Source organism: Lutjanus erythropterus, chromosome 14 (genome assembly GCF_056507025.1).
Source record: "Lutjanus erythropterus isolate fLutEry1 chromosome 14, fLutEry1.hap2, whole genome shotgun sequence".
In the NCBI taxonomy this organism is placed as follows: domain Eukaryota; kingdom Metazoa; phylum Chordata; class Actinopteri; order Lutjaniformes; family Lutjanidae; genus Lutjanus; species Lutjanus erythropterus.
Genome location: NC_139330.1, coordinates 12,126,641 through 12,150,803, shown reverse-complemented (window position 1 = coordinate 12,150,803; position 24,163 = coordinate 12,126,641). Strand labels below are relative to the sequence as shown.

The following is a 24,163-nucleotide window of genomic DNA, read 5'->3' as shown; positions in this document are numbered from 1 at the left end:
ACAACTCCGACACAGATGCAGGCAAAAAGACAAGAGAGATACAAATGAATACACTGACACATGTACATGCATGCTTAGATAGGCACACACATGCACATGGACAAACACGCACAATTTGTCTTGAATTAAAGTCTCACCTGCTTTACCTGGCTCTCTTGTGGTAGCTCTCTCTTGTTTGGAACCTAAAAATCAACAAGTTCAAATTAATTAAAAATTCACCACCACACACCTTTTTCATGTTTAACCTCGGTAATAAAGAAAGTCTTTGCCACACTTTTAGATTTTGGCTTCATTTTGTGGAACATGAATAGACAGCCAGACTTAATAGACTCTTTGAAATAAGGGTTCCAATAGGGCTTTTCCTGAAGGTCTGAGGTTCTGCCCAGTACCATTTGCTTCTGAAGAAACCTTTTGGGAAGAAAGGGTCAGTCAAGGGTTCTTTGACAGACCAAGGGTTCCATTAAAAACACTTTTCATCCAAAGAACCCTCTTTAAAAGAAAGATTTCTCCAAGAATTGTTGACATCATCAAAGCACTTTTTTGAAAAGGGTTCTTTGTACCCTAGTTCTCTGTAGAACCTCCCTGAGTGGCTTCTCGATAAAACCCTTGGGATATAAAAAGGGTCTCTGTAAAACCCCCTGGGTGGGTTCTTGTTAGCACCCTTAAAAGGTAGAGAGATTACAAATAGAACTCAGAGACAGGCCTTTTCCACCAACATGGAACCCGTTCTATCCTGAACCAGAGCATTTCCACCAAAACTAAATTGGTTCAGAACCTGAAAAGTTTGTTCTCAGCTGGAACAAAAAGCATGTTTTCCTTTAGAACAAAAGTGGGCGTGTCATATTCTACAGGTTACATTGTGCATCCTTGTTTAAAATGGTTCAACTCAAAACTGGTGGAAACTAGATAGTGTCCAAGAACCATGAATAAAACCGCTTCAAGAACCAGAGCTATTTGGTGGGAAAAGGCCCAAAGAGGGTTTGAGGTGGAACCATTACACCATTAGGGTTCTCCTTTAGAATCTCTCATAGAGAGTTCTCGGTGAAACCTTTTACGGAGGGTTCTAGGTATAACCCTTTATGTTTTCTGACATTTTATTTCAAATGTTATTAATCAATTTGAAGAGGCTCAAATCACTAACACAATACATGTTGTTGGATATGATTAAAGTACATTTGTCAGTTACAATCTAACTACTGCTGCTGCTTCTGGAGCGTTCTCACTACTGAGACAGCAGCTCCTGAGGCCGCCCCACGGACCCGCACAGGGAGGACATGTGGCATTGGTTATTTGATTGTTTGGCAGACGCCATCCTCCAACAACACTTACATTCCTTACAGTTTAACTTTGTTGCACAACTGTGCAGCAGGGATTTTCTACTCGGCTTATTTACACCACAGCCCCATGCCTTGAGCAACTCTCCGTCCTCGGGTGGCTCTCAAACCCTGTGGCCGTCAGTCCAGTCACTGACCACTTTCCCACGGGGCTGAGCATTACCCGCCCCCCCGCCCCCCCCCAAACGTGGAATGTCAGGCTTTGCTGCGTTGAATTCAATTCATCATCATTGCTTCATAAAATTACAGAAACCGCATTCTAGTACAAATCAGCCATTTTAAATGTCATATATCTGGCTTATTACAAAATTACCCCATTTCCATACAGATGTGCTGGCCCAGTTTAACTCGGTTAGACTTGGCACATCGGCCCAGCACAGCAGGGATTCGCATCTCCATTACAACAGAGCTACTTGCTTCAAGGTGTGTCTTTTTGCTGAAACAGCCAACAAACACTTAATTTCCAATACATTCTTCACAATTAAAATCTGTTATTTTGTTAATCAAAAGCTTTGAAATTTTGATTCATATATAGCTGAAAGCGAACATGATGTGGCACTGGAGAGAAACTAATCTTCAAACCACAGACATTCGGTTAGAAGGTACAAAAGTACAAAGACCTGAACACACATTTTAAAAAACATCTTTCTATCTGCTCTCCTGCACATATAAGTTCACTCTAACAACACACACTTGTTTTAGGGGGAGACCGTCATTATCATGGGTTAAGGTGACCCTGCAACATGCTTGGAGGTGGGTCAGGCAAATTTTGGCCCTACACCAGACAAGGTCTGTGTTAGGCGTGACTCAGCACAGCTTGAAACCGCATAACACGACTCAGCCCACCCAAAAGTGAGTTGCTTGTTCTCACACACTGCAAATACAGTATACATCACTGAAAGTTGCCTATTATATATGATAGGTTACTTGGGTTTTTACCAACCTTGGCATCGTGGTTTTTTATTGGCCACTGCTGAGCCACTGATGGGTCGGCCATTGGGGGTGACACACCAACAGTATCCAGTGTAGCTGTGGCACTGAACCTGTAATCAAAACGTCATGTAAACACAGTCGGGACAAAGTAAACCAGGAATGTCATCAGTGAGAATGAATTTTGAAGGCACATTGTTAAAAACTCATGAACAGTTAAATTCATGCAGGAGAAAAGAATAAGTCTTGCAGAAAGTTGTGCAAAAGAGCTGCTCTTTTCCGCTGTGGCCTCCCTAGTCTAGTGCCTCATATTCAAAACATTCATGTTGTGTTTTTTGTTACCTCGCTATACGTGCCATCAGGGTTGCATACAGGCACAAAGACCTGCGGGAAGAGCTTCTTGGCCTGCTGCTCTGTGTACTTCTTCTCTGCTACACATCTGGATGTATCTGAGGAGGACCACAAATCACCAGAATCACTACACATCACAGAGACCCGCGATTCAACCCACAGCTCAACTATTTTCTTATGCTGCAACTATGAAACCAACATACTTGAAAAGTCAGTAGAAGATGTTGAATCTCACAGATGACGCAGAATGAAAGAAAAATGCAGGCGGAGAAGAGAGACGCAGGGGAAACAATTCAAGACGTTTCGGAAGCGGCAGATACTTGTGTGGCTGGGAATAGAACCAACACCCCCAATCTTATTAGGAACGGGCCTGCACAGTGCCGGGTGGTAAAGCCATTACTGAGCGAGGCAGCTCGTGCTGCTCCTGTAGAACATTCCAGTCACCCAAGAAAAGGGCTGATGCACAGGGAAAACCTGACCCTTCCTTAATGTCTTTGAGCCTGTCTCACTCTCCTCCTAAACCTCCACTGTCTCCTCAGTTGAGTCCAAACTGTCCTCTAACTATTTCTTGATATAAATGTGGGTCAGCAACTTTTCACCTATGTGCACCTCGAGTCTTTTCACATCTGTCTGTCAGAGCCGTGGCTCATCCTGTCAGTGCACAGCTGCTCCATCTCACCTGGCCAGCAGCACCAGCTGTGCAAACTCTCAGGAAATGTTGGTTAGTGATGGGTTTGATGTTAGCTTGGTGTGACACTTGAGCCGCCACGCAATGCCTGTCTGGCTGGCAGGTTCAAATCACATTAAAACAATGACTCATGCTAGGTTTAAAAACGTTCACCAGTCTGGTCAGGAGGCTGCATGTCGCTGCCATGGCCTACAGGAGATTGTCCATTAGAGACACATGCAGGGGAAAGTGCACTGTTTTCTCTCTCTTTTCTGTCTGCGTGTGTGTGTGTATGTGTGTCACTGTCACTGACGAGGAGAGGGGGCAAGACGCTGGATGTTCCGGATGAAGGAAAGCAGCAAGTTGAGGAGCTCTAAAGTTAGCTCCAGTGGAAAAACCCAAAACCATCGTCCTTCTCCAGGGGGCTCCGACCGAAAAGCTGACTGGAAAAAATGACAGGACACTTGAATCATCTGAGCACAGTGATAGAAAACAAATGTGGTGCCAGTCTCACCATCCTTAAACACAATCCCATCTCTGTGCTTTTAGGCCAGCGCAGCCCTCTGGTTTATTTCGGCTGCTGACTCGGCTGTCGCTGCTGTGTCTTTCACCCCGGCCGTCCAGAAGCAGAGGGGGGTCCGAACTCTTATAGACCCGATGTTATTGACGCATACAATACGACTTTCATGGACTCTCGTCCCTTTCAGCTTCCTAGCTGGAATCCTCTATTCTGTGTCCCGGCGCTGTCCGCCACATCCAGATGTCTGCTTAGAGACGTTGCCATAGAGACCCAGCACGGGCATAAAATCGTGGAATGCTTTTCCATCATACGAGACTTCTTTTTAAGCAAACCCTTTCGCTCACGCTCCCTGCATTAGTGATCTAATATTGTAATGTGTAAGAATGGGGCATTGTCCCCAGTCTGCAGAGCGATGAAGTAGCAGTATAGAGTTAGTGAATGGGGCGGGGGTGAGAGGGTTTGGGGCTGCAGCTTTGGGGTGTATGGGTGCTTCCTTCCAACAACGACTAACAATGAGGGAGTCTGTGAGCCGCCTGACCTCGCTGGCTCTCCTTCCCCTTTTGCTTTTCATCTCCAGCCTTCAATCGGTCGCATACATACAGCTTTACATCTAGTATGATGAAAATTAGACCATTAATTCTTGTCAAGATATTTCATTCAAATGTCCTCGACCCTGCATAATAACTAGATTTCAGAGAGTTGAAGCCATTTCAAACCAGTAAGGAAGCTGTTGGTCCCGTGATGCTGTTGTCAGAAAGTATGAAATCCTTAAAGGGACAGTTCACCCCAAAAGCTGCAGGGTTTCGGAGATATCAGCCATAGAGATGTCTTCCTTCTCTCGAATATTATGGGACTAAACTGATCTCTGCACTTTAGCCTCCAACTAGTTATGACTTTCCCAATACAGGCCTGAGACTCTGCTTTGCTTTTTGCTCTGCACCTCTTTTAAAATGTTGTATTTTCATTGATTTTTCACATTTTATATAGTCTTTAATTTTATTATTATTTTCTCCATGGCTTTTATTTTCCATCTTATGTTATGCATTCTATAAATTCTGTTTATCCTTATTCTTATCTTACTTTCACCAGTATAATCAAGTGGGTTTTATTGATGTGCAGATGCATTCTATATGTTCTATTCTCATCTTATCTTATTTTTACATGCAGGTTGGATTTTGCATCTTATTTTACATTAATTATGGCATTATATTCCTGTTTTTAGGTTAATTCTGTGTTTTTTGTCATGTAAAGCACTTGGTGCGTTTAGGTTTTGTGTTGTAAAGCACTTTGAAATTCATTCCTTGTATGACAGGTGCTTTACAAATAAAGATTATTATTATTACTCAAGCTAATCCACAGACCTTGTTGTATGCAATTTTATGGAAGAACCACTTTCTTTCTAGTAGAAGGAAAGTTGTTCCAGTAGGTGCCACTGCAGAAAGAAATTAGGTCCTACATGAAACTGCTCACAACAAAGTCTGTGGATTTTCTTGAGTAACAGGGTAATTTATTTCCGTAAGACATTGCTGTTGAGTTTATCAAATGTATTTCTTTGCTGCACTTTGCCGCACAAGCTGAGTGCCATCCAGTGCCATGATATTCAACAGAAGGCAGACATCACAACCGTCCCTTTAAGTAAAAAAAAAAAAACCTACTGAAAAAGAAATAATTTAGCAATTTTGACAAGTTAACCTACATTTCCTTCATCGGTAAATGGTGTGAACTTATGAAACCAGCCAGGCAGCAGCAAACCCCCCACTACCCACTCTCACTGTGTCAACCCCACTCGTCCACCCAGCACTCAAAGAATCAATTATGCTGAAATGAATTTAACCCACAAGTTTCTACTGTGACCCCCTCTGTGCATTTGAGAGCGTCAGGCGGCGCTGAAGCGTGACTCATGACCTGACCTTTGCATGGCCCTCGGATGACCTCCAGCTGGGGGTCGCGGCACTTGGCTCGGAGGAACTCGCAGCGAGATGTGAAGGTCCTGCCATCGGAGGCGCACAGGGGCTTGCGAGGAGTCCCGCTGCATTCCATGTTGCACTCCTTATCCTGATCCACCCGCAGGAACTGCAGAAGTGAGAAAACAGGAGATAAGCTTGGAAAACATTTGCTAAATGAGCTAATTTCTTTTTTTTTGAATCAGTGAGCTCTGCACCAAAAACATCTTAACCACCACAACAACAGGTGTGATTCTGGAGGGATTTATGAGGACGAGGGTTGTGTCAGGACGAAAACAGGCTGCTACACCAAAAAGTCTGTCACAGAACAGGTGTCCATGACCAACGCCATTAGAGCCAGACAGATATATTGGTCAGCTGATATTATTGAGCCATATTGACCTACACAGCTGTATTGATCTATAATCGCATCAGCTGTCCAATATGTGCTCATATAATTTTTTTTTACATAATATAATTTTTAGAAAGAAGAGTTCTTCAAAGATAGTTGAACTCTTTAGTCAAGGGTTCTTCGTACCATAATTTATAGGGGTTTATGGTAGAACCCCTTAGTTGGGTTGCAGTTAAAAAACCCTTGGAATATAAAACTGTTCTCAGTAGAACCCCCAGGGTGGTTTTTTTTTTGTTAGCACCCCTAAAGGGTGTAAACATACAGATTGTTAATTCTGTTTAAAAACTTTCATCATGACCAAATACACAATCCTTTCATAAATACACTGATAAACAGTCCAACACACAGACACAAAGATGAGGTGGTGTCACTACAAGCCTGTCAGGGTGCAGCCACGCTTTGTCTTTGTCTGAGGGGCTGGAGAAGACTTGACTGACGCTTCCTCTTTTCTTTGTCTGTGCCAACACCTGCACGGGTATTCACCTGGAATCGCTCCTGAGGATGTTTTACTCAGCCATGACAAGAGAAACAAGGATGGAGACTCCTGGCTGAACGCATCGGATCACCTGTGTCAATGCCACCATTGTATCTGCCACCGTGGTATGAAACCCCCTCGCCAGGCCACACAATGGGGCGGCGGCGGCGGCGGTGAGGGGGCTGGCAACAAGCTGTGACTGCTACAATGAATGAAAAGACAGTGAATGATAGAGAGGCTGAATAAACTAGATGTCAGGAAGCTTTGTGCAGCTACAGCGTGAGTGTTGGGTGTTCGTAAAGTTTGCGTGATTCATTCAGTTCGGCAGAATAATGACCTGGGTTTAGTGGAAAAAAACAAACTCTATGCCCAGGCCTATGCAGGTGCTGTTTTCAGTCAGTCATATCCAAAGATAAACACCTCTCTGAACTCTTTTTGTCTCCTCTTGTGATCAAAATATTTGCACATATGAAACACTGTAATGTTTCATTCAGATCTATTCAGTTCAGTTTTCAGCAGAAGCACGAATGTCAAAAATCTGCCTGAATGCCGTCTGTCAACTATTCACAGCAGACACACAGACAGACACAAACTTTCTCTTTCACTCTCTCTCACACACACACTTAGGAAAAAAGGTTCCTCTTGAAGGGCTGAGGTTCTACCCAGAACCAGCTGCTTCTGAAGAAGGGTTTGTCAAGGGTTCTATGTAAGACAATGCAAATAACCCTTTTCATCAAGAGAACCCTATGTGAAAGATCAAGAGGCAATCAGCGTTTGTCAAGGGTTCTTTGAACGATGACATAAAATGGTTCCTGGGAGAACCCCCTCATTGGGTTCTAGAGAAAACCCTTGGAATATCAAATGGTTCATGATGAAACACCAGGATGGTTCTAGATAAAATGCTCGGATTATAAAAAGGTTTTTGGGGGAGTCTCCTGGGTGTGTTCTTGTTAGCTCTCTTAGAAAGTGAAAAGGTTCATTCTCAGTGGAACCATTATACCATAGATAGGTTCTTTGTACCATAACATAAAAGGGGTCTGAGTAGAACTCCCTTTGTGGGTTCTAGATAAAACTCTTGAAATTTACAAGGGTCCTTGGTAGAGCCCACCAGGTGGGTTCTAGATAAAACCAATGGAATATAAAAAAGGTTCTTGATAGATTCCACTGGGTGGGTTCTTGTAAGCACCCACAGAAGGTGAAAAGGTTCTTGATAGAACTCTCATGATGGGTTCTCGGCAGAACTATTAATCCATAGACAGGCTCTTTGTACCATAACATGAAAAGGTTCTTAGTAGAATCCCCTTGGTGAGCTCTTGATAAAGCCCTTGGGATATGAAAGGTTCTTGTCAATTATCAGGAAGGGTTCCAGGCAGAACCATTACACCATAACAACTTCTCATAGGGGGTTCTGGGTAGAACCTTCCACAGATGGTTCTGGATATAACCCCTTATTTGGGTTCTAGGTAGAAGTCTCGGACAGGCCTTTTCCACGAACGTGGAACTGGTCCCATTCTGGTTCAAGGACCTAATGTTGAACCAATGCGTAACACCCAAAATAAATTTGTTTGGAACCTGAAAAGTTGGCACCCAGCTGGAACCAAAAAATAGCAGGTTTTGTTTGAGAACCAGAGGGGGCCCGTCGTATTCTACACGTTGTTGTGCGATGTGCAGCACCCTCTGTTGATGACATCCTTGATTACAATGGTTCCGCTCGAAACTGGTGGAAACAGCCTGTTTCGATAGATAGAACCAAGGTTCCAAGAATCATGAAACAGAACCGATTCAAGAACCAGAGCTAATTTGGTGGAAACGGGCCTTGTAAGGTTTCTAAGTGGAACCTTAAGACTAGGTTTTACCTGGAACTAAAAAAGGGTTCTCCTATGAGGATCAGCCAAATGGTTCTAAGTTAGCACCCTTATTTCTAAGAGTGAACTGTCAGTCTGTCGCACAAAGCAGAGAATCAAAGCCCTCACTTAAAGGTAAGCCATAAAAATCTGTTATGAGTTATCAAAAGAAAAAGGCTTGGCAAGACACATAGAGAGAAGAACAGGGCGGGATGATCACCTATAAAAAAATTTGTTGTGTCTGACATCTTACAAATGAAGTGAGAGATGAGGCTTGGTGCATTCAGACGAGCAGGGCTGCGGGGCTGCATGCACCTGGAAGAGGGTTGGCAGGGAAGGTAGCGTCGCCCTGGGCCAGAGAGGGGGAGATACAGCCCACTCTGTCAACCCTGCTCATAAATCTTCCTGGTGGGGATCAGAGAGGAGAGGCCCGTTCAAACACATCGGAAGAGGAGCCACGAGGGAGGGAAGCTGGGTCTGAATGAAATTTTTCAAAAAACAGATTTTTTTTTTTTTACGAGCCCTTTCTTCCCAGGCTTTAAAAAAATGATATGTTGTCATGGGAAGAACAAAAAAAGGTTTCTGTCACTGAAGAGCTGTTTGCTTCACGAGAACAGCCTTCATCTTTCTAGACATAAATACAAAGAGTAATACCTCTTTGTCCTCTGGGTATAACAAAATTGAGTGAATGTTGTTTATTTCTAGTGGTTGGGGGATCTAATGAAGTCTTGTCTTTAATTTGGGCAAGACAAAACACCTCAAATAAATCTAAGGGGTTACGAGGTAATAAAAGGAGAGAGAAAAGACAAATTTGTTTATTTTTCAGACTTGCTTTTTCTTGTGAAATACTGGGTTTGATTTATTATTTTGGGGCATTTTTGACCCTTATTCAATAACGACAGCAGAGAGATGACAGGAAGTGGGGGGAGAGAGAGGAGGGAATGAATTATATGCAGCAAAGGTCCCCGGCGGGACATGAACAGGGGGACGTGGTTCATAGCTGGTCCCCTAGGCCACCAGAGCTCCACAGATACAGGATATTTTTAGGTCTTTGTGCCGCTAAAACCTTTGAACTGAGCAGCAGGAAAAATCCCGTTCATGTCCACATTAGGGCCATAATCTGTACCGATGGGTCACGAGAACTGCTGTGATACTGTGAATAGTTGATATAATATTTGAAGGTCCTAACTAGAACCATAAAGAGTTCTTCAGCTTGTCCCCATAGGAGAACCCTTTTTGGTTCCCGGTAAAACCTTTTGTTTCCACTTGGAACCCTTGCAGAGAGTTCTACTTGAAACCTGACATACAATGGTTTCATTTAAAACCCAACCAGGATGTTCTACTGAGAACCCTTTTACATTTCAAGGATTTTATGAGAACTGACATGAGAATTGACTTATATATGTTTTTGATTGTGCAGGAAGTACCCAGAGGCAACCATGCAGGCACAGGGGGAACATGCAAACTCCAAAGGTTGTGTCTTAACCCTGATGTGAATCCACAACCTGCTTGCAGAGAGGTGAAAGTGCGAACCACAAAAAAGAACCCTTGACTAACCCTTTCTTTAAAAAAAAAAAAGGGCTCTTCAGAAACAAGTGATTCTGGGTAGAACCTCAGACCTTCAAGAAGAGGCCTTTTGAAACCCTTAGTTCTAAGATTCTCTTTCTGTTGGTCTAACATCTCCCAGCAGCCCCTCCTCGTCAGTGTCTCTGAGTTTCTTGGATTGTTTGCATCATTGCATCTAACTGACAGTCTCCCGTCGGTACCCTCCCTCCCTCCCACCCTGTCCTCCCACACCAGTTAGGACATCCCTCTGCGGCGGTGACCTCCTCTCACCCTCCACTCTGTCTCTCACAGCTCACCCCGTCACATAAAGTCCAGCCAGCGTGACAGACTGGTCTGACGATGGTTTTTTTTTTTTTTTTTGCAAAGACAGCAACCTTCCAAAGCCAGTAACAGCTCTGATAGTGTCTGAGTGCGTCCAGCCATGCTTGGTGGTGGACCGCCAGCCTCGCCACAGCTCATGCTGGCCACCCCAGCGCTCACACTGCACCAGCATTATCAGCATCAACCCCTGCAAGCCAGCGGACTGACAACCCAAACAGAGTTATTCAGCGGCCCAGCATCCTCCACTGTACAGCACACAGCAGAGCGCCAAGTGCCTGCAAGTTTGTGATAAAGCTCCAAGAACGCAGCATGGAAAAACACAGTTCGCCATGAAATCAGCCACCCATGAAATCAGCCACCCAGATTCAATATCAGACATCCAAGAGTTTATTTCAAAGTCACAGTTGGCAACACTGAGGGACGAGAACAAATAAGATGTGAAAGCCATACTCTTAGTTCCAAAAGGGTTCTTCCTGGAGGGCTGAAGTTCTACCCAGAATCATCTACCTCTGGGTTTGTCAAAGATTCTTTGCAAGACTAATGGTTCCATTAAGAACCTTTTACATCTTCTTCTAGACAAAATGCTAGAATTTAAAAGGCCTCTTGATTGAATCCCCTAAGTGGATTCTAAATAAAACCCTTGGGACAGAACAGGGTTCTCAACAGAACCTCCCAGATGGTTCTAAATATAAAAGGTCCATGGTAATACCCCCTCGGTCAGTGGGTTTTAGATAAAATGGTTGGAATATAAAAAGCGTCTTGGTAATTCCCCCTTGGGGGTTCTATATAAAACCACTGGTATATGAAGGGCTTCTTGGTAGAAGCCCCTGGGTGTGTTCTAGATAAAACACGGGGGATATAAAATGGTTTTCAATAAAACCCTCCTGGGTGGGTTCTAGATAGAAATCCATGGATACGAAAGGGTTCTCAGTGAGACCTGTGATTGCTTCTAGACAAAACCCTGAGAAGATAAAAAAAAAAGTTCTTGGTAGAACCCTGTGGGTGTGTTCTAGACAAAAACCTTGCGATATGAAAGGATTCTCAGTAGAACCCCTTGGATGGGTTCTTGTCATCCCCACCCAGGTTAAGATGTGGAAAGATTCTGGATAGAGCCACCAGAAAGGGGTATGGGTAGAACCATTACACCTTAGAAGGGTTCTGAGTGAAACCTTTGACAGCTGGTTTGAGGTAGGACTCTCTGAAAGGGTTTCAAGTGGAACCTTTGTAAAAGGTTATACCAGGGACCAAAAAGGGTTCTCTTATGGGCACAAGCAGAGGAACCCTTTGCGGTTCTAGTTAGGACCATCACTTCTCAGAGTGCAGTGAGAGGAGGAAGCGTCAGAGACTGATGGTGTGTTGAGGACCTCTTCCTCCTGTGTACTTCTAATGGTAGTTAGCTGTCTGCTGCAGATCTCTGTGTGTTTGGCCTGTGGTGATGGATGGGTGAGGCCGAAGCAGAGCCCTGACACTCCCCTGATGTCTCATTCCAGCCTCTCCACCATCGCCGTGCACAGCAACAGGCTGGAGAGTGATGGATGGCCTCCGCCTCGGTTACATGCAGCACAAGCTTCCACCCCGATTTATCATAAAAGGAGACTCATACAAGACAGGACACATATTGTGACTCAGATCCATTTATTGCTCAAATCCTGTTCTTGTCTCCTTCCAGACAGCTGGCTCTCACTATCTCTGTTTTTCTTTCTCTTTATTTTGCTCTTTTCTGTTTTTTTTTCTTTGCATGATCTGTCTTGGAAGATGCTTTTTGCATCTGCTCAAATAATACGAGAGGTTGGCAAAGGAACAAGAGACAGGCGAGAGAGGGCGAGACAGGCGGAGGAGTGTAAGGAAAATTTTTTTTTTTTCCAAGACCAACCAGCATACAAATCAAATCCTATTACCTCCCCCTGGCTCTGCGGCATTGTGGGATTGAATGGAGTACGGAGGAGGCGAGACTCCAGCAGAGAGCACATTGAGGGCTGATAAGGGCCTTCTGGGCAGGGAGGCCCCCGCTTCCAGCGCCCCAAGAGGCCCCTCACACCACGGCCCCGCAGGGTCAATGGGGGCCCCAGCTGAGAGCCGTGGCAAACGTGTTAAATGGCCTTGGCGGGAGTTTCCTGCGTGGACGCTAGGATGCAAAGGGGATCATTAGTTTCCAGCATGGTGGAAAGGGAAGAAAGTGACAGCCTTTAACCAGGCTACTAACTCAATCAAAAGAAAAGGCGTTTAATTGCTGTGAAAGATGTTAAAAAGAACGAGAGGTGGTGTGAAAGGCCGCTGATAGTGATAAGAAAAAAAATCTCCCCGGGCAGGTGCACAATTTTATGAAATCATAGGGGGCAACAGAGGCCATATGTTACATGAAAATTGCTTTCTCCCGGTTTGACAAAGAGGCAGCAAATCTTCTATGCTCCCTCATCTTTTCACACACTATTTCATACTTCCATAAACCATGGAAAAACTCTGCCTCATGAATAACCTGGGCAAATATCCCATATATTTAACTGCCTGTTTGACCTCAGAAATGCACAAAATATCACGTGGAGACATTTTCTTGAAACCAGCAGGAACCTCTCCTGTGTCATTCAAACAATACGCCATTAATCACTTGCAAAGTCCGGAAAAGAACAAGTTCAGTGCTCCATGTGCTATTCCAATAAAGCAGCTCTAATGAACCACAGTTTGGACGTATGAGAGAGACACAGTTACCAATGAAACACGCAATGAAATGGTTATATCAGATCATAATGGATGCTGTGTCATACCCCTCACACTATATAGCTGTATCACTATCACAAGGTTTGGGGAGTAACAGATTACATATAACAGGATTATGTAATTAGGTTACAACAAAAGGTAATGGTATTCCATTACAGTTACAGAAAAAATGTTACTTTAATATTGTGCTACCTGGATTATGTTACTGACTACATTTTTAACACATGATTAACAACTGTATTGGAATACATTTTTAAAGTTGCCCTCCCAACTGTGAGGTTGAGGACCTTGGGATCACCAACCATGAATGTCACCACCCATGACACCTCAATAAAAAAAACACTCATATTATCTACACTCATGTTCTGTGTGTGTAAATGTGTGTATCATGGGGAAAATTCATGGGGAGCATCTGCTCAGTGCCACACTTCCTCCCACATTCCACAGCTCCACAGTGCCGTCAGGGAGAAAGGATCTCCGACCCTTCACCTGCAGGTTAACGACTCATGGCCATTTGTTTCCAATTGGAAATTAAGGCATCTTCACTTGGACCATAAATAACGGTGCTGCTGGGGGAGGCGGCTGTCACATCAACCTCTAAATCAAGGCGTGAAGCCTCTGACGGTGTAGATTCCGCTCCCTATCATTCCTCCTTTAGCGCTGTACCTGCACTTGATTGTGACAGTGAAGTTCCCCTTTTCTCGGTTCCACTTTCTCTTGCAGTTTATTGTAAAACAGGCAGGATGCACTGCTCTGCTGCGGCTGTAAACAATGCCATGTGCTCGGGTGCAGCAGACCTACTTACACTGGCAGAGTAAACAGGGGCCATTGTGGTTCCTGGCTGGTCCCCTAGGCCACCAGAGTGACCCAGATATTAGAAATTTTTAGGTCTTCAGATCACTAAAACCTTCAAATTTAATAATCTTAGTGGGAAAAATCCCTTTTACATCCATCTGTAATGACAGGTCACAATAACTACTGTAATATAAATAGTTTGAGTGTAATATATAATGATACATGCTCTCTTAGAAATAAAGGTGCTAACTAGAACAATAAAAGGTTCCTTTGCTTTTTAGTTCCTGCTATAACCTTTTATAAAGGTGAGAGTTCTACCTAGAACCTAACATGAAAGGTGGAGAACCCTTAGAACTCTATGGTGCAGCTGTCCCATCCAGAACCCACTGTGGGAGTTCTATCCAGAATCTTTCCACCTTCTAAGGGGGCTAAAAAGAACCCACCCTGGAGGTTCTACTGAGACCCTTTTGTACATTCATAGGATTTCATCCAAGGATTCTGCCGAAAAGCCTTTTTCATATTCCAAAGGTTTCATGTTGAATCCACCCAGGGGGTTCTACCGACACCCTTTTTATATTCCAACTGTTTTATTGAGAACCTGTCCTGTTCTTGGGTTCTGCCAGGAACACTACACTGATCTGCCGTGGCTGTAAACAATGCCATGTGCTTTGGTGCAGCAGACCTGCTGACACTGGCTGAGTGGCCTCTACACAGACAGCCGCTGGCACAACAAGAGCGAACAGGACAGAGAGGCAGACGAGCCGAGAAGCTGGCAGGTTGGTAAAGGCACTAAACCAGAGTGGTGCTGCTAACAGACCAGTCAAGTCCTTACAGGCACCACAGCAGCTCTGCCATCTCAGACACACTTTACACAGACCCTGAAACAGGGACATGGAGGACACACACAGACCTATTTTTCAAATCCAGACCTCTCAAGCTGATGATCTATTAATTCTGTTTTAAATTAATTCTAAATCTGCCAGTTAAGAACCATATTAAAACATTAAAACTTTCTTCTGTTGGAGAAAGATTATCTAGAAATCCTATTGTCAGCCTGGGGCATAATTCTGTTAAAATAGATTCAAAATGTATTTCTATACCTTAATTATCTGATTCTTAGAGCAAGGAAGATGAAAGCGAGTTTTATGAACTTACTGACCTTACTAAGTGAAAGACCTGTTTCAGAACTATGATTCTGTCATTTAAAAAAAATAATTTGCCAGATTGTGTCCCTTTTGTTTTTTCCAAAAATTACGCACGGAATGCACAATTATATCATTCACTTTAAACACTTTAAAAGTTTGTTTTACACATGGACAATGAATGGGACGCATTCTGGGAGTTATGTGACTCTTCCTACCGTGAGAGCGGAGAACTTCTGAGCGCGTCCAGCGCACAGCAGACAGAAGAAGACCAGCAGCGGACAGACGCGCATCCTGACGCAGCGTGGCAATAAAGTCTCCAAATTACGCACGGTCCAAAATTCACTCCGTGGTGCCCCGGATTTCACCAAAACACAATAAATGTCTCTGGAAGAAGTCGAAAATGGTTAAAAATCCACAGTAGTCCTTGCGCAAAAATGTGAGAGGTGGAGAGGAGGGTTGCTGGTTTATTTCACTTCGTCTCCTTGGTTTCGTCTGCCAAACCGTTTGTGTAGACACTCTCCTTATTTCTGGCAGTGCGATAAACCCCCCCGTGTCCCTGACCTTTTCCCCTCCCTCGGTGTCTCTTCTGCCTCTCTCCCTCTCTCCAATTCGACTTCTTTTCTCCACACCCCCTCCCTCCACACTTGATTTTGTCGACTAGATCCCTTATCGGATGCAGGCTGTTCCCTAGCCGGTAGGTAGGTAGGTAGGTGTAGGTTTAGAGGGACTCCGGCGTCTGCTGCTGGTATCTGAGGCAAACACGACAGGTATTCGTTTCTTTCACCCCTTTTCTTCTCCTCCTCCTCCTCCTCCAAAACCATAACAAGAAATCCCTTTTTTTCGACCTTGTGATGATGTTCGATTGGCAAAGAGAGAGGAGGGGATCAGACTGGCTACTGTCTGCTGGGAGGGTCAACGAGGAGAAACTCAGTCTGCGCTCAAATTCTCATACTGCTGGACACACACACACACACACACACACACACACACACACACACACACACACACACACACACACACACACACACACACAAGTTTGGATTTTCTCGATTCTCGCTTAGCTTTTAACGCACAAAGTCCTTTAAGTGAACATAACACTCAAGCAGAGAGAATACAATCTGGTAGTTGGCTTTAAATGCAAAATAATTTGGCAAACTGCCCTTTAATTGATTCAAATCACAGACTCCCCTCAAGGCAATTAACTAATTTAAGTAGTAATATTAAATTACTATTAAATGAGATGATGAGATGAATATTGGTGCCATATTTAGAGGGAGATTATTCCTGCTGCTCATCTTGACATAACTTTTGACAAGTCCTGCTGAGTCTTTTTCACAGTGGCACCATCTTGCACTATAACGCCACCTAACGGTCTTTACAAGTAGTTACAAGTTATCACAACAGCACTCTCACCAGGCATATTGACCTCATGATCAAATCACCGATTTTCACTTTTTATTTGCTTATTTTGGTGCACTGTATCACAACCTTTTTATTTTCAGTTTATAAATAAGATTCATACCTGCTTCCCCACCAAATGAACTGAGACTTTGATCATATATTTACATTTAAGTCTGTAAAGAAAGTAATAAAGAAAGAAAGAAAGTATCAGAATGTATCATAAATAATTGTTATTAATGCTGGTTAGTGGTTCTTAAACATGGGACATTTTGACTTGACAACCACAGATAACTTCATTAATCGCTGTAAGGAAGTCATTGTTGATGTTATTAGTTCAAACTGCAAAAAAAAAAACATATTAGTTTGATTTAAAATGTAAAACAGCACGTTAGGAAAGAAAAACAGGTGGTTTATGGAAAGTTGTTACATTTAATAGCTAGACTGAAAATGAAAATCAATCAAATTTGAAATATAAAAAAAATCTTTGCTCTCAAGGACTCACTTTAAGAATTTGACTTTGTTATGTGAAAGAATAACACAAGAGAAATGTAATAATAAAATGCAATATTCTAACCATGTCAACATAGAGTACTGCTCATAAAATACACACGCACACAAACATCAAGAGTGTGTTTCACTCTTAATGCATGTACATAAAATCTAATGTACATATAGACTTTTAGACTTTAGACTTAGACTTTATTGTCCTCCAATGAGACATTTATTTCCACTACACTGTTCACACTGGTCAGCAAACACACAGAAAAACAAACAGCACATAATAACAACAGGATACACTCAGTGAGGTCTCTTATTTATGGCAGCAATGGCATCTGGGATCAGGCTTTTCCCAGAGCGAGCCCTTCTGCAACCTCAGAGCTCTTTACCTGCACCCAGAGGGTAGCAGGTTAGGAGGCGGTTGAGTGGGTGTGTGATATCCTGTGCTATTGTGATTGCAGTGCATGCTTTGGCCTTATTGTTTAGTTCTGTGAGGTTGGGTGTGGGGAGACATATTATTTTGGTAGCAGTATTGGTTATGCATGTGTGTAACATATAAATAATAGATAGGTCTAATAAAAAAAAAATATAAATGCCTTAGCCTGGGACTTAAATATGATAGGCCTATAATTGTTTGTGGAAATTAAAATAAAATACATAAAAAAATGTGAAAACTTTTCTCGGTCCCAGAGTGCGCCCCTGGACCCCCTGGACTCAGTTTCCCACAATGCTTCAACACCACTGTGTTCACTCTGACGTCACAGCTTCGTTCTTCCTTTTCCTGTCGTCTCCCAGCGCCAGCTGCGTGGTTTAGCGGCTTTTGCTAGCCGAGCACATATTCTCCTTTTCCTCTTCGGGATCTACCAGGCTTGGACCAATAACTACCATCATGTCATACCACGACGACGATGAGGTTAGTATATATTTTTCTTCCGGACATTTGAATGCTTTCATGATAATATAACAGTGGCACGCTGGGTAGCTTAAGCCGCCGGTTAGCTAAGCTAGCTAGCTGTATAGCTCCATCTGTGTAACAGTGGTTCGCGATGAGCTAGCATGATTCTACTGTTATTGAAGCCTTGTTTATGAATAAAATGCACCCGAAACATCATACCGTCTTTAATGCCTCTGATGTTTTTTAGTTTGGCGGACTAAAAGATAACAATTTAGGCTAATTAGCTAACGTTAAGGTTGACACCCTGTTTGACAGATGTTAACTTTGCATCACTACTAAATGTCTGACTGTTCTTTTCCTTTCAGTACGATCCTTATACCTACCCAAACGACTACGACCTGCACACCGGTTAGTACACTCTCATCTCTTTGTATTTAGTCAAAAGTGTGGGATCATGTTCTACATAAACTCTTGTTCTCAAGTATATTATATTATAATCTATTAGGTGTAAAGTAAGTATGTCAACCAATAATTGTATACTGTTAAGTACTTACTTAATGCAGTGGTGTTACAGCTTCCCATTCTCCCATCTCACTGCAGGTGACCCCAAAGCAGACCTGGCCTATGAGAGGCAGTATGAGCAGCAGACTTATCACGTCATCCCAGAGGTGATCAAGAACTTCCTGCAGTATTTCCACAAAACCATCTCTGACCTGATCGATCAGAAGGTTTATGAGCTGCAGTCTAACCGCGTGTCCAGCGAGAGCATAGAGCAGAAGATCTATGAGATCCAGGACGTCTACGAGAACAGGTGAGCTTGACTCTGTTTTTAAACTTCTCCCTATGTGATGTTGTTGCCTTCTGTAACAGAGACATCAGAGCTGTTTGTGTGTGTGTTTGATGAGTATCTCATCTTTCCTGTTTTGTTTTCATTTAGCTGGAATAAGCTGACTGACCGTTTCTTCAAGACCTCTCCCTGGCCAGAGGCTGAGGCCATTGCATCACTCGTTGGCAACGGTGAGTGTTTTATCCATCAAATGTTCTTTTGCCTTTGCACAGACACCCTCAGGAGAGAAATATAGAAAACATTTAAATGAACTTGATTTATGTGGGGGAAGTGAGAAACAAGAGATTGCAGATGTTATCATGCAGATCTTAATTCACTAAAATGTCAGTGGGAACCACTGAAGTAAACAAAGCGTCAGTGCAAAGAATTTGCATAGATCATTTTTAGTAATCGGGTTACTCAAGTTTCTTAGCCCTAATCTCAATGTAGTTCAGCAGTGGGAGTATTTCATGTCACTGCCTGTTATCTCCTGCAGATGCTGTGTTCCTCATCCTTTACAAGGAACTGTACTACAGACACATCTATGCTAAAGTCAGCGTGAGTAACTGCTCAGTTTAAACACTTGTCAGTTTATCGATTACTGAGAAACCTGCAGAATGTGTGAAAAGCTTTCCAGTATTTTGTTGTAAATATTGTTCTCTTGCTGATCAGGGTGGACCAACTCTGGACCAGAGGTTTGAGTCATACTACAATTACTGCAACCTCTTCAACTACATTCTCAGTAAGTTATCAGAATATTATTTACATTTTTCTCTTGCATTGCGTTATCAGTGTGAAAGTACAACATATGACAGATGAGTTATGAGAATATTTGTGATTGAACAGATGCTGATGGTCCTGCCCCCCTGGAGCTGCCAAACCAGTGGCTCTGGGACATAATTGATGAGTTCATCTACCAGGTACAGTGCATTATATTCTTTATTACATATATCCTCAGGTAACAATCATGAGTAAGGATCAGTGATAAAGACCTGGGGCCTCATTTGTAAACATGAAGTATGCACAAAAGGAGGAGGCCACTTTCTAAAAAAAAGTTGGGATTTATAAATGTAAACATTTTTCTTACATTTTGAGTTTATTATGTTTATAAAGGAAAACTGGTGTAGGACGTGCTTATGGCCTACTTTATAAATCAGAATATTTTATGCACAAGCACTTTGTGTTTCATACATACACACACCATCTTTTAAGTTGAACCCTCTGCACAGTTTTATAAATGAGGCACCAGAGTAGAGTAGTTCTTACTTCTGACAGCCCACAGAAAGTATCTTTAAAAACTGTTAATACAGATATGGAAATAACACCTTTTCCTCTTCAGTTCCAGTCCTTCAGTCAGTACCGCTGCAAGACGGCCAAAAAGTCAGAGGAGGAGATCGAATTCCTGAGGAACAACCCAAAGATCTGGAACGTCCACAGCGTCCTAAACGTTCTCCACTCTCTGGTGGACAAGAGCAACATTAACCGCCAGCTTGAGGTCTATACCAGCGGAGGTATGGAAGAATTTGTTTGGGGATATTTGTTGATGGGGGTAAATAAAGGGATTCTTAATGTGATTGTGTTATGTATTAATGTTAAATTATTTCAATTAAAGGCTCTGGGCATTATTAAAGTTACCAAAATATGATGCAGTTTAGGTTCTCCGTAGAATATTCATGAAGCAGCTAACATGTTATTTGTTGACGTGTTGCAGGAGATCCAGAGAGTGTGGCCGGGGAATATGGACGCCACTCCCTGTACAAGATGTTGGGTTACTTCAGCTTGGTGGGGCTCCTGAGGCTTCACTCTCTGCTTGGTGATTATTATCAGGCCATCAAAGTCCTGGAGAACATTGAGCTCAACAAGAAGGTATGGCTTTATTAATAGCACCTAGTGTAGAGAGTGACACACTCAAGTACCACTAATGATGAGACTACTGAGTATGCTGAGCCCCCTGTTTATTTTCTCTATATTCACTTGGTTCTAAGCTGCATTTTCTTGCTTCTTCTTCTGCCCAGTTCTTACACCTGTATCTGTAATGTTTTCTGTTTCCAGAGTATGTACTCCCGTGTGCCTGAGTGCCAGATCACCACCTATTACTATGTGGGTTTTGCCTACTTGATGATGAGGCGATACCAGGATGCCATCCGAGTGTTTGCCAACATCCTGCTCTACATCCAGAGGACAAGAAACATGTTCCAGAGGTCAACATATAAATATGAGATGGTAAGTCTGAGCAGTGTTCCTCAGACAACTTGGACAGCTTTGTTTTAGCTTCAGCTGTTGATTCTCCCACTTATCCTCCACACAGAGTATGAACATAAAAGTATTTTTGTTTAGTTTTAGTTGGTTTAGTTTTTGTCAAGTCTTCTGAAAAATTCAGACTACTTCATACCACAATTTTTGAGTTCTGTTGATTTTTCTCAAAATTTCTATGATGCATGAGTAATGAATATCAGGCATGACTTGGAATAATCAAGTAGTAGTTAAATAGTTGAAACAGATATCATTACTTGTATAATATGTTTTTTTCTAGATTAACAAACAAAACGAGCAGATGCATGGCCTGCTGGCCATCGCTCTCACCATGTACCCGATGCGCATTGATGAGAGTATCCACACCCAGCTGAGGGAGAAGTATGGAGACAAGATGCTGCGAATGCAAAAAGGGTAAGAAAGAAACTCATCATATTTTGCTGGAATAACTGAGAATTGGTGTTTATCTCCTTTAATTGTAACTTAAAAACGTGTGTATTCCATTGACATTTAACCTTTTTTGATACTTTACAGTTATGTTATGACACTGTAATGCATCTTTTATTAATGTTAGTAACTGTGGCACACAGCAGCAATATTGTCTGACACAAGTGTTCCTTTCTCCGTCTTAGAGACCTGCAGGTGTTTGAGGAGCTGTTTAGCTTCGCCTGTCCCAAGTTCCTGTCGCCCGTGGTGCCAAACTACGACAACGTCCACCCCAACTACCACAAAGAGCCTTTCCAGCAGCAGCTGAAGGTCTTTGCTGAGGAGGTGCAGCAGCAGGCCCAGCTCTCCACCATTCGCAGGTAAAGCCAATCAACTTCTGTGTGGCAATAGCTAAAGGGGCGCTTGGGGGTTTTCTGGTAAACAAATAAGCTATGTTTATATTAAGTGGTGTTCGCCAAAATGCATCGTGTGAGGTCTGAAAAACAGGTTGTATCAATATTATTTACATCCATGTTTACAGTTCCATAGTATTACTACAGGTCTAAAACCCCACAGGGGACCATTAATGTGTCTGTATTAGTGTTTGGTATCATTTCAAAAGTTACAAAACCTGTACCATTTTTAGTACCCTTAAAGTGATACCGATACCAATAGAGTACTCTGTTCCCTTTTTTTTGTTACACGGTGCAGCTGTCCATGTTGACATTTCCTTCAGGCTTTATTTAGGGCTTCATCATGTTAAATATATTGACTGTTTTTCCTGAAGTAATCCTTCTATATTTTATGTGTTTATTTTTATCAGACATGACAAATGTGTAATACAACCATACTTTTGGACGTTTTGGTGGAAAAAACACTATTTGGTACTGGAATATACCCACCTATAGTCTTAATGGAGCTGGTCAGACAGACAAAAAAGTTGGATGCAGCTTTTTTAGCTTTAGTGCAGGAAATGTATTAAATTCTTCTCCAAACTTTATTCTTTCACTCATCTGTCTCTTAAGAAACAATTGTTGACTCAGGTGTGGTCGCAGGGTGTCTATACACATCATTATAAATCCCAATGTGCCCTCGCAGCTTCCTGAAGCTCTACACCACCATGCCGGTCGCCAAGCTGGCAGGATTTCTGGACATGACCGAGCAGGAGTTCCGCATTCAGCTGCTCGTGTTCAAACACAAGATGAAGAACCTGGTGTGGACCAGCGGCATCTCAGCTCTGGACGGAGAGTTCCAGTCTGCTTCTGAGGTCGACTTTTACATTGACAAGGTGTGTTGATGTTTTTTAAATGAAAGTCTTTTAACTCTCTATAGCATCACATACACCGTAAATACAGCGTCACAGGGGCGGATGGACTATATGGAAATGATCTGCCAAAAGTGCTGTTGGTTAAATTGACAGATTCAGATAGAACCTATGAATGTTCACAGCAGGTCCAAATTCATTCATATGTGCACATGCTTTATATTAATGAGTAAGTGAAAAAATAGTGCTCACTGTTACACCTTGTTTTAAGTAGCTATAAATGTTTGAGCTTTTTGTCTGTGTCACTCCGACAGGACATGATCCACATCGCTGACACTAAAGTTGCCCGTCGGTATGGAGACTTTTTCATCAGACAGATCCACAAGTTTGAGGAGGTGAGTAGTGATTCATCATGCGTTTGGAAAGAAATGGAAGAGCACTGAATTTGGAAGTTGCCGTTTATTTTAAGCCAAATTTAGAGCCACTTTGGAATTGAAAGTATTATCACCAATACAGATATCACTCATTTAGAAAAACATATTATAAAAGATGAAACTCTTGGCTGTTAAATGTTATAATGAGTCAACCTCTTAGTGATTTTATAAGACTTTTAAGGGCCAACATTTTCATAAATATTTTAAAGGAAAGAGGAGTATAATAACACATTTTACACCTGTTATCAGTAGGTATTGTTAGTTTTAGATTTTGAAGTTTATGTTTGGGACAAGGGTATTCTGGCACGGAATGAGAGTGAGCAGTAGCAATAGTTTATTTTTTTAACAGGGTTTTTTGATAGCTCATGGTTTCCGCCAATTCTCGAGAAAAAAATCTTTCAAATATAATCTGCTTGTCAGTCACTGGTTCCTTTGCGAACAGCTTTGTTTTAAACACAGGCCTTCCAGTTATATTTTGTGTATCAAAGACTAAAAAAAACTGTCTCCGTGTCCTTACAGTTGAACAGGACACTGAAGAAGATGCCAGCCTCCGGCACCACGGTGTCATCCGGGACTGCCGCTAGCCGAGGAGTCTGAGCCGCCTCGGTTTCCTTCAAGTTTTTTGACAGCTATTATTGATGAAAGCTTTTCTATGTAACCTGGTAAATAATAAAGAGAGAGTGGCGTGCTAATGCTCTGGTTTTTGTCTTACTTGTCAAGTGTTTTCTCTTAGCAACCACTAGAGGGCAGTATTCATCAAGCTGCAACACTTCCTCAGATGGTGAGTTTTGAAAAAAATTCTACACCAAAGGGAACAATATCCACATTATTAGGCTTGTTTGTCTTTATTCTGTTTAAATGGTACCTGTGAGTAACACAGAAGTCAACCTTAAGTAGTCATTGGGGGACGTATTTAGTGTCAAAAGTCATTAAGGTGGCTTTTTTTAATATCCTGCTTGAGCTCATTCTGCTGCAGTGGTTGCCATGTTGTTCCAGGCTGCTCTCCTGTCACCCCACTGACCAAGGTCAAAGGCCGTTGCATATTTCTTTTTATTATCACAGATCATCCAACATTTCCCAACACAGATCTCAGGACTGGTGACAATAATGACAAAGAAATAAAAACTTACAAAATGGGAATATAAAAA

The 24,163-nt window shown here is 42.5% G+C and overlaps 2 protein-coding genes across 4 annotated transcripts in view; one reads left to right on the top strand and one right to left on the bottom strand.

Annotated features, from left to right (window-relative positions):
* Nucleotides 1-15,865, bottom strand: part of smoc2 (SPARC related modular calcium binding 2) — a 31,132-nt gene extending 15,267 nt beyond the window's left edge. Inside the window, exons 1-5 of one of the 3 annotated variants that reach the window (XM_084736055.1) lie at nt 15,234-15,865; nt 5,713-5,875; nt 2,607-2,713; nt 2,278-2,377; nt 138-182 (exon numbers count right to left, since the gene is read on the bottom strand). In XM_084736055.1, the coding sequence (XP_084592181.1) occupies nt 138-182; nt 2,278-2,377; nt 2,607-2,713; nt 5,713-5,875; nt 15,234-15,308 (490 nt within the window). In that variant the 5' untranslated portion in view covers nt 15,309-15,865. The remainder of the gene's footprint in view (nt 1-137; nt 183-2,277; nt 2,378-2,606; nt 2,714-5,712; nt 5,876-15,233) is intronic. The other 2 variants (XM_084736058.1, XM_084736057.1) reach the window with 2 other exon arrangements.
* Nucleotides 15,866-18,315: 2,450 nt separating this feature from the next.
* Nucleotides 18,316-23,707, top strand: eif3l (eukaryotic translation initiation factor 3 subunit L). The gene is made up of 13 exons (XM_084735361.1): nt 18,316-18,623; nt 18,750-18,829; nt 19,135-19,196; nt 19,311-19,380; nt 19,485-19,558; nt 19,978-20,149; nt 20,350-20,504; nt 20,691-20,861; nt 21,172-21,305; nt 21,524-21,697; nt 22,416-22,605; nt 22,896-22,976; nt 23,535-23,707. The coding sequence occupies exons 1-13, from the start codon at nt 18,331-18,333 to the stop codon at nt 23,610-23,612; spliced, it is 1,734 nt and encodes a 577-aa protein (XP_084591487.1). The 5' UTR covers nt 18,316-18,330; the 3' UTR covers nt 23,613-23,707.
* The last annotated feature ends 456 nt before the right edge of the window (nt 23,708-24,163 follow it).